General features: G+C 50.3%; 1 protein-coding gene across 2 annotated transcripts; it reads left to right on the forward strand.

Annotated features, from left to right (window-relative positions):
• Positions 1-2,153: 2,153 nt before the first annotated feature.
• RPL19 (ribosomal protein L19) lies at positions 2,154-6,941 on the forward strand. Of its 2 annotated transcripts, none has more exon segments than NM_001266036.1 (6): positions 2,154-2,189; positions 3,053-3,159; positions 4,471-4,593; positions 5,172-5,292; positions 6,293-6,403; positions 6,738-6,868. In NM_001266036.1, coding segments are annotated over 6 exon segments (591 nt in total). In that variant the 5' UTR covers positions 2,154-2,184; the 3' UTR covers positions 6,862-6,868.
• The last annotated feature ends 3,666 nt before the right edge of the window (positions 6,942-10,607 follow it).

Below are 10,607 nucleotides of genomic sequence, written 5' to 3' on the forward strand. Positions count from 1 at the left end.
CTGACCCGCTCTTCCAAAAGGCCATGAATGGGGCTGGGCGAAGTCCCTGCTGTTGGATGAGAAAAGAGGAAGCAATATGGAGCCGAGAAAGAAGAGGCTGGTAAAATCAGATCTCATGACCTTTGACCTAGAATTGCTCCACCTTTACCCCTGATTTAGGGACAAACATCCAAGGTCTGGACTCCACCCACCAAGACAGGTGGATAGAGGAGGAATAGGAGATTCTGGGCAATAGACCCTGGTGCCAATTTGGCTCAGGCTGTTTCTGGTTGTATAGCCCTGGACAAACCACCTCTCTAAGCACCAGTTTTCTCCTCTCCTATAAAATGTGGTTGCTGGCACTGTGGAGTCTGTGTCACCTGGGATTATTGGGAGGATGAGGGAATTAAATGAATTGCTAGGGTGTTTGGAGAAGCTGTAAGTTTCAATGAAGGAGTCAGCCATTCCCTCCCTACTCCACCCCCGCTCCACAGAAAGGAGAGGTGGAGAAGACCCTCTCCAGGTCAAGTGACCTTAAAATAAGGCCACCAGCTTGCTGTGTTCTGCAGGAGAGGAGACTATGGGACTCCTCCTCCTCACCTGTGATAACAAATGAATGGCCGCTCTGTCATTCCTCTGATCACAACACCTTCGGGAAGGAGGAGCAGTGAGTGAAGATAAAGCCCATTAGAAACATTCCAGGAGAGCTCCAATCCTGAGCACGGCTTCCACCTGACCCTTGGAGAGGAGAAAGCCTGGCATAACCGCAAAAGCATGGGCTTTGCAATCAGAAATACCTGCGTTCTCAATCTGTTACCTCAGCTGTAAAATGAGGGCAACGCTAATTGTGTTGTTGTGAGGAAGTAGCATAAATGTTGATTCCCTTTCTCTTTCTTCTACTTTCTCAGCCAGGAAAGTTGAGATGAAACGGATAGGGTGATCAGCGGGAACCAATGATGAGTTGGAGCCTCAATTCAGATGTAGACTTCTTAAACCCCAGAATGCTCTCCTTGGATTTTTGCATTGGGTGTTCCAGATCAGAAGAAAAGAACTGAGTGGTCCTGCCTTTTTTTTTTTTTTTGAGACGGAGTCTCACTCTGTTGCCCAGGCTGGAGTGCAGTCGCACAATCTCGGCTCACTGCAACCTCCGCCTCCTGGGTTCAAGCGATTCTCCTGCCTCAGCCTCCCCAGTAGCTGGAATTACAAGCACGCGCCGCTACGCCCGGCTAATTTTTGTATTTTTAGTGGCGACAGGGTTTCGCCATGTTGGCCAGGCTGGTCTCGAACTCCTGATCTCAAGTGATCCACCCGCCTTGGCCTCCCAAAGTGCTGGGATTACAGGCGTGAGCCAGCGAGCCCGGCCCAATTTTTTTTTTTTTTTTTTAATTTTACTTTCTGCAATCATTCATCCATTCAGCCAGTGCAGTATTTCTCAGGTGTGTTCGATCGCGGATCCATGCCTACCGCAGTAGAGCTGTGAGCCAAAGGAGACTACGAGACTAGTTCTCGCCCTCCAAGAGCTTGCTGTCTTAATGCCTTCCTTTGCTAATTGCAAATGTTACCTCACGTAATTTCCACAACTGATGATAGAAACATTGGGATTAGGTCCACTTTACAGAGGAGGAAATTGAGGCACCAAGAAATTAAAGACCCGCAGCAGCGTAAAAACACTAACATCTTTTAGTGATCTATTCTGCACTCTAGGGGTTTTCAATCTACTAAGAGAGTGAATAAGAGGTCGCCTTTGTCTGATACCTGTTGTCATTCTCTCTCGCTTCTTCAACTGACTTTTTTTCTCAGCTAATAAAGCATCCACCCATAACCGGCCGAACGCCCGCAAACACCAAGCTACTCTAGCAAAACCTCTCTCACTCCGCCTGCGCAATCCAGCTGACTTCCGGTTAAAATAACCACGTGATCGCGTACCCTTGCTGCGCATGTCTAGTAGGAAGTCGGACTATACCACTTTCCCTACGGAAGGGGTACATTTTCTATGTTTTTAAGTTTAAAACCGATTTCTGATATTAGGCTTTTATCATTTCAGGCCTATACGGAGGCTATGAGTGAGTTTGGTGTGGCGGAAGATGAAAGAACCGGACGGGAATACGGACGAAATTGGAGAGGGGGTTGGGCTCTCCCCTTCTCAGGTAATGGGAGGAGCCGGTCCCGAGCGAGCTCTTTCCTTTCGCTGCTGCGGCCGCAGCCATGAGGTGAGGGCGCGCTGATCTCCCACAGGCGCTGACGCTTTTCGGCGGGGGACTGTTGGGCTTGGGACCGCAGCCGGGGTTGGGGGAGATGAAATGGAGGCCGCCCTAAAGCGGCCGGTCCCGGGGTTTGGGGTAGGCCGGAGCACTCTCGTCCCGGGCCTCCGGGGTGGGGGGGGGGGGCGGGGAGCGTCGCAGCAACTGAGACCCGGAAAAGGCTGCCTCGGGTGGCGGCGCGCCGCACATGTGTCGGGTCGACCCACGCGAGCAAAGCAAACGTAGCGAACGGGACCGAGCCTTGGACCCTTTCTTGCATGGCACGCCCGGAGCGGAGCAGATCTGTGCTTTCACGTGATCTAGGGCAAGCCTAGTGTAGGCCCCAGGCCTCCGACTGCCGAGAGACGTGATCTCTAACTCTTGACGCCTTCCACTCCTTTGGCCATTCATAAAGGAAATCTCTACAAATGGCCGAACGAGGCTTGTTACTGTGATAAAACGGGAAAATGAGCCCAGAAAACATTAACTTGCCTGCATTGCTAGACTAGAAATCAGGTCTACTCGCCTCGAATATTTTTCAAACGCTGAATACCAGAAATGGCATAAGCCCCCTATTCATTCCAGTAAATCCTTAACTTGACTTTTCAGAGAAGAAATGCGAACATGAGGCTCCAAGAGGTGAAGGCATAGCGTGGGCTTTGAAGTCTAAACCCAAGGGGACCAGCTGCACAGCCCAGAGCCTTAAAGATGATTTAGGGAAGAGTCTTATTTCGCGGCTGTCGTGTGGGTCGCAGAGGGCAGGTCTTGATGGGGACTTTCGTTCTTGCCCACGAGTGGCTTTCAGAGTCTAATCATGTTTTCTGTGTGTCTAGTATGCTCAGGCTTCAGAAGAGGCTCGCCTCTAGTGTCCTCCGCTGTGGCAAGAAGAAGGTCTGGTTAGACCCCAATGAGACCAATGAAATCGCCAATGCCAACTCCCGTGAGTACCTGGGATCTGTCTCTTCACCCTACTTCCTTCTCTTGTCCTGCGTCATAAGAACACAGTTGTGTTGACTTTTTTTTTTTTTTTTTTTTTTTTTGAGACAGTCTTGTTCTGTTGCCCAGGCTGGAGTGTAGTGCCATCTCATCGTTGCAACCCGTCCTCCCAGGCTCAAGTGATTCTCCCGCCTCAGCTTCCTGAGTAGCTGGGATTAGAGGTGTGCACTACCACGCCCGGCTAATTTACTCTTTATTTTTTATTTTATTTTTTATGAGATGGAGTCTCCCTTTGTCACCCGGACTGGAGTGCAGTGGTAGGATCTCAGCTCACTGCAACCTCTGCCTCCCAGGCTCAAGCGATTCTCCTGCCTCAGTCTCCCAAGTAGCTGGGACTAAGGCACGTGCCACCACACCCGGCTAATTTTTGTATCTTTAGTAGAGATGGGGTTTCACCATATTGGTCAGGCTGATCTCAAACTCCTGATCTCAGGTGATCCGCCTACCTCAGCCTCCCAGAGTACTGGGATTACAAACATAAGCCAGCATACCTAGCTTGTGTTGACTCTTTACAAACCTAGGAAGGTACGTTCAGAGTATCTACAAAATGGAGGAGTCATTGTATCAGGCTTGCTGTTTTGAGTGTGCTGTAATACATGTAAAAGGTAGAAATGGCCGGGCGCGGTGGCTCACGCCTGTAATCCCAGCACTTTGGGAGGCCGAGGCGGGCGGATCACAAGGTCAGGAGATCGAGACCACGGTGAAACCCCGTCTCTACTAAAAATACAAAAAATTAGCCGGGCGCGGTGGTGGGTGCCTGTAGTCCCAGCTACTCAGGAGGCTGAGGCAGGAGAATGGCGTAAACCCAGGAGGTGGAGCTTGCAGTGAGCCGAGATCGCGCCACTGCACTCCAGCCTGGGTGACAGAGCGAGACTCCGTCTCAAAAAAAAAAATAAAAAAATTAAAAAAAAAAAAAGTAGAAATGGCCAGCCATAGTGGCAGGCATCTGTAATCCCAGCTACTTGGGAAGCTAAGGCAGGAGGATTGTGAGCCCAGGAGTTCAACACCGACCTGGGCAACATAGGGAGACTGTCTCAGACAAAGAGTATCTCTCACAACTTCTGTTTGTGAAGGAAAAAGAAAAGATAGAGGTTTTTTGGATTTTCGAAGGCAAGAAATAAACAAGTTCCAGTGTTTCCATCCTTTTTGAGAGCATGGGGCCGAGAATGTGAGCAGTGTCTGTGGCCTGGCCTATTTGGATTCTGGGATGTGCTTGGGCCCCAGTTGACTGACCAGGTGCATTATGCTTTCCCAGGTCAGCAGATCCGAAAGCTGATCAAAGATGGGCTGATCATCCGCAAGCCTGTGACGGTCCATTCCCGGGCACGATGCCGGAAAAATACCTTGGCCCGCCGGAAGGGCAGGCACATGGGCATAGGTAAGTGTGGTCGTCTTCTCCTTAAGAAATGATAGGTGCTGTCGTCTGTGCTGAAATATATTCAGGATCTAAGCACTCTGTCTCATCTCGAGCCCGTTTCTTACTCCTTGGTATTTGATGTGTATTCTGCCTGTGTGCAAATCAGAAAGTTGGTGCTGGTATTGGAATTGAGAGCATCCCTGGTAGGAGGTCACATTTACTAAGTCCTTACCTACACTATGCCAAGGATTCTGCTGGGTCCTTGAGAATGTGGTCCATCTTAACTCTAAAATTGCTTTCTAGTGTCAGAATGATTGAAGGAAGCTCCTTAAAACGTGCTGTGCTACCTTGGTGCACTGCCTGTTAAACCCACATTCTGTATGAAGTAAATGGGGAATTATTGCCGTATTTGTGCTTCCTTTAAAATTGAGTAAACGAAAGAACTTACGTAGTTGGGAATCATCATCTGGAAGATTGAAGTAATGCTACTTAAAATGAGGTTGTGAGGATTAGATGAGTTAAGACCCTGACTTGAAACTTGGTGTACTATACACAGTGGACCTGGGTAATAGCCCATTCCTAACTCATCTTCTCCACAGGTAAGCGGAAGGGTACAGCCAATGCCCGAATGCCAGAGAAGGTCACGTGGATGAGGAGAATGAGGATTCTGCGCCGGCTGCTTAGAAGATACCGTGAGTCTAAGAAGATTGATCGCCACATGTAAGCACACCCTCTTGGGCCCAGTACCCATTTGCTGCTTTGATGGCTAGTTCATTTTCCAGAGTGGTTTTTTTTTGTGTGTGTTGTTTGTTTTGTTTTGTTTTGAGATGGAGTCTTGCTCTGTCACCCAGGTTGGAGTGCAGTGGCGCGATCTCAGCTCACTGCAACCTCCGCTTCCTGGGTTCAAGTTATTCTCCTGCCTCAGCCTCCTGAGTAGCTGGGACTACAGGCATGTGCCACCACACGTGGCTAATTTTTTTTTTTTTTTTTTTTTTTTTCATTTTTAGTAGAGACGGGGTTTCACTGTGTTAGCCAGGATGGTCTCGATCTCCTGACCTTGTGATCCATCTGCCTCGGCCTCCCAAAGTGCTGGGATTACGGGCATTAGCCACCGCGCCCAGCCCACAGAGATCTGTCTTAATGGCCTTGGGTAGGGAGCTTTTATTGGAGACAGATTCTCGCTCTGTCACCCAGGATGGAATGCAGTGGCATGATCTTGGCTCACTGCAACCTCTGCTTTCCAGGTTCAAGCACTTCGCCTGCCTCACCCTCTCGAGTACCTGGAATTACAGGCATGCACCACCACACCTGGCTAATTTTTGTATTTTTAGTAGAGATGGAGTTTCACCATTGGCCAGACTGGTCTCGAACTCCTGGCCTCAAGTGACGCACCCACATCTCAGCCTCTGAAAGTGCTCAGATTACAGGCCTGAGCTACTACGCCCAGCCACGGGTAGGGAGCCTTTCTAAGAAAGTTTTTCTATTCTGGTCTTTCTTTTTTTCCCCATATGCCATCAGGATAGCCCAACAGTTTATTTGCCAGGCAAGTTCTGTCTAGGAACTGCACACAAAAAAAGTAATGGTTTAGGAAGTAATTCATGAAGCAACAGGAGAAAAGGAAGGAACCTACAAGCTTAGTCACCTTAGGTGGAGGAACAGCTCACAAAGCAGCTTCTGATCCATTACCGACCAGCATCTCTTCACTCCGTGTACCCTGCAGGTATCACAGCCTATACCTGAAGGTGAAGGGGAATGTGTTCAAAAACAAGCGTATTCTCATGGAACACATCCACAAGCTGAAGGCAGACAAGGCCCGCAAGAAGCTCCTGGCGTAAGTTTCTTTTTAGTTTTAGGGGAAAGTTCTTTGACCTTTGGGAGTTGTTCTTAGATACTTAAAATGTGCCAATGCTTAAGTCTTGACTTGCACGCAGTCTGTCATAGGAATATAGCTGTTCCCTTAGAGGTACCCACTCCTCTGTCCTGTACACACCCACTCCTGTATCATAGGGACTGTAGAGGTTAGTTGAAGCAGGAGCCCTTGGTGGGCCCCCCAACTCATTCCTGAAGCTGACTAGGCTCAAAGGGAGAGGTCTAGGGATGTGTTTCTATTTCCCCAGCATCTCATCCCTTCCCAAACTGACCCATCTTTTCTCTTCCCTGGCCAGTGACCAGGCTGAGGCCCGCAGGTCTAAGACCAAGGAAGCACGCAAGCGCCGTGAAGAGCGCCTCCAGGCCAAGAAGGAGGAGATCATCAAGACTTTGTCCAAGGAGGAAGAGACCAAGAAATAAAAGCTCCCCTCTTTGTCTGTACATACTGGCCTCCGTGACTACATAGATCAGCCATTAAAATAAAACAAGCCTTTATCTGCTTTCCTCTCTGCTGCTTGCAAGGTTTACAGCTGCTCAGTGAGGGTTTGTTTGTGTGTTTTGTTGTTGTTTTTTGTTTTGGTTTTTGTTTTTGAGATGAGTCTCGGGGGCCCAATGGTGTGGCCTTGGCTCACTGCAAACTCCACCTCCCAGGTTCAAGCAGTTCTGCCTCAGCCTCCCGAGTAGCTGGGATTACAGGCATGCGCCACCACGCCCGGCTAATTTTCGTATTTTTAGTAGAGACTGGGTTTCACTGTTGGCCAGGTTGATCTTGAACTCCTGACCTCAAGTGATCCATCTGCCTCAGCCTCCCAAAGTGCTGGGATTGCAGGTGTAAGCCATGGCACCTGGCCTGCTCACTGAGTCTTTTACCTTGTTTTAGTGGGATATAGGGAGAGAAGGAATGGCTTCTATCCAAGCCTCCCAAATACTGTGCTTCAGAGCACGAGTGACACTTAAGAATTGGTCTCAGAATGTTGGTTGGGACCAGTAGTCAGTTGTGATGTCAGTTAAGGAATCAGTCTTTACAGAAGCCAAAGGAAATACTTAATGTGTTTATGCTTCTCAGCTGACAAGTTGGGGTTGCAAATGGGACCTGAGCTTGGACTACTGGTGACTACCTAAGCTGTCACTAAACAGCTTTATTGAGATACAGTTGAAACTCTTGAGACAGAGTTGCCCTGTTGCCCAGTCTGGAGTGCAGTCAGCAATCCCCGCCTCCTGGGTTCAAGCAATTCTTCCTGCCCCAGCCTCCTGAGTAGTTAGGATGACAGGCACTGACCACCATGCCTGGCTAATTTTTGTATTTCTTAGTAGAGAGGAGATTTTGCCATGTTGGTCAGGCTGGTCTTGAACTCCTGACCTCAGGTGATCACCCACCTCCCAAAGTGCTGGGATTACAGGTGTGAGCCACTGTGCCCAACCCCCTACCTCTTTCAGGGGATGTAATGGGCTGATGAGAAAGGGGAAGACCTGAGCCTGGGATGAGAGGACACTGACTTGTGGATCACCCTTGTCACTGGAGTAGCCCGCGTGTGTTTTACCCATTATTAGCTCTTGCCCTTTGAAGTGGGGAAGCCCAGGCCTAGAAAGGGAAGTGTCTTGGCCAAGCTCCCAGCTTGGTGTGTGGAACACCTACTTCCCAGGCCTGGCACAGAGAAGGCTGGGTATTGTTGGAGACTGCCCACCCCCACCCCCTCCATGCAGTAGAGAGATGACAGTAAGGAGAAGCTTGGTGTGGTGGCTCACGCCTGTAATCCCAGCACTTTCAGAGGCCAAATGGGAGAACTGCTTGAGCCCAGGAGTTTGAGACTTGCCTGGGCAACATGGCGAAAACCCATCTCTACAAAAAATACAAAATTTAGCCGGGCATGGTGGTGTGCCCCTGTAGTCCCAGCTACTCGGGAGGCTGAGGTGGGAGGATCACCTGAACCCAACAGGTGGAAGCTGCAGTGAGCTAAAATTGTACCACTGCACTCCAGCCTTTGTGACAGAGCCAGACCCTGTCCCCCAACCCCCAACCAAAAAAAAAAAGGAAGGAGAATGAGGTAACCCAATATAAGACCCTCCCGGTATTCCAGAGCCTGCAGCGCAGAAGCTGGTTTCCACCCTGGGCCAGGAGATGGTGCTACTCGCTCACAGGTCGATGCAGGTGTCAGCTGCTGCCTCACTGGAGTTGTTTTTCTGGTTCTGTTTTTGTTTATTTTGGGGGGTGGGAGAAAGAGATGGGTTATGAAGTTGTAGGAACCTACCTCTTGGAAGGCCTTGGGTTTCCCCCACTTCTTCACCTCACCCCAGGCCTGAAGTTGGCCTCTTCCCGTCGTGGGCCTCCAACCCCTTCCCAGGCCAGTGCCTAGGAGGGATCCACTCCCACAGGAGTCCCAAGCAGAAAGAACCCCTAAAGTAACTGCTTAGCCTTGGGAAAATCTGATTAAAAGATGTGTCCTCTTGTTTCCTTACTTATGGAAAAAGAAAAAAGATGTGTCGTGTCAGGCACATTGGTGTGAGCCTGTGGGCCCAGTTATTCTGGAGGCTGAGAGGGAATGGCTACTTGAGCCCAGGAGTTTGGGGCTACAGTGAGCTATGACAGTGCCTGTGAATAGACACTGCATCCCAGCCTGAGCAACATAGTAAGACCCTGTCTCTAAAACAAAAATATCAACAATAATTTGTAGGCTGGGCACGGTGGCTCAGGCTCGTAATCCCAGCACTTTGGGAGGCAGAGGCGGTGTATAATTTGAGGTCAAGAGTTCGAGACCAGTGGCCGGGCGCGGTGGCTCATGCCTGTAATCCCAGCACTTTGGGAGGCCAAGGTGGGCGGATCACGAGGTCAAGAGATCGAGACCATCCTGACCAATATGGTGAAACCCCGTCTCTACTAAAAATACAAAAATTAGCTGGGCGTGGTGGCACGCGCCTGTAATCCCAGCTACTCAGGAGGCTGAGGCAGGAGAATCACTTGAACCCAGGAGGCAAAGGTTGCAGTGAGCCGAGATTGCGCCACTGCACTCCAGCCTGGTGACAGGATGAGACTCCATCTCAAAAAAAAAAAAAAAGAGTTCGAGACCAGCCTGGCCAACATGGTGAAACCCTGGCTCTACTAAAAATACAAAAATTAGCCAGGCGTGGTGCACCTGTAATTCCAGCTACTTGGGAGGCTAAGGCAGGAGAATCACTTGAACCCAAGAGACAAAGGTTGCAGTGAGCCGAGATTGAGCCACTGCACTCCAGCCTGGGCGACAGAGTGAGACTCTATCTCAGAGAAAAAAAAGAAAAAAAAAGTAAAAAAAAAAAATACGTTTTTTCTTTCAAGATCATACAAGTGTTCCTATCATAATATTCCACACTCTTTCAAGGAGCTCGTGACCCACACCCTCACCACGTAAAGAATTCCTGAGCAAACCCAACGCTTGATTTTCTAGAGGAGGAAACAGAGACCCAGAGGAGCCAGTGACTCTTCTGCTGTGCTCAGCAGTGCGGCAAACAGGCTGGGGGGTGGGGGGACTAGGCTGGCTACTGGCTGGTGGCAGACACAAGTGGGGTGTGCAGAACCTCAGTGCTGCACGAACACTGGCGCCTGACTCTGATTCCCGGGCTGCAGTCTCCCGACGTGGGAGGGTGTGATTCAGATTGGGGTGCAGCAGAGGCACTGAGCACAGCTGCTACTGCAGGGCTGTGAGCTGAAGAAGAGAATACAGAGGGGCCTGGCCTCCTTCCAGTGCTGCCTCTGAGGCTACGGCAGGGCTAACCTAGGCTGGCTTCCTGCAAGGCACAGGGAGGCTTAGGCTGCCTTCCTTGCACTCCTCGGCAGGTGCCCCCATCTGCCTAGGCATTGGGTGGGCAGGGGGTAAGAATGGGGATGAAGAAGGTTGAAGGGGCCAAAGGAAGCAGTGCTGGCAAAATGGGTGGGGTTGCACAGAGCGGCTGCTTCTCTCTTCCCTCCACCTCCAGCATTCATCTCTCCAGACTCCCTCCTCTTTCTGCATCTCCCCAAAGTCCAGGGAACCTTCATCCCACAGTCAGTACAAGCCAGGTGAAGCTCAGCCTGTGGGTGGGGGGGCATGAAGGGCACATGTGGGTCAGAGACAACAGAGCCAAATGGTGGGATGGCATCACCAGTAGCTTCCTAGGCATCCTTTGCCCCAGGCCAGTGGTGTTGCTGGTCCGTC

This window comes from Macaca mulatta, chromosome 16 (genome assembly GCF_049350105.2).
Source record: "Macaca mulatta isolate MMU2019108-1 chromosome 16, T2T-MMU8v2.0, whole genome shotgun sequence".
Lineage (NCBI taxonomy): Eukaryota > Metazoa > Chordata > Mammalia > Primates > Cercopithecidae > Macaca > Macaca mulatta.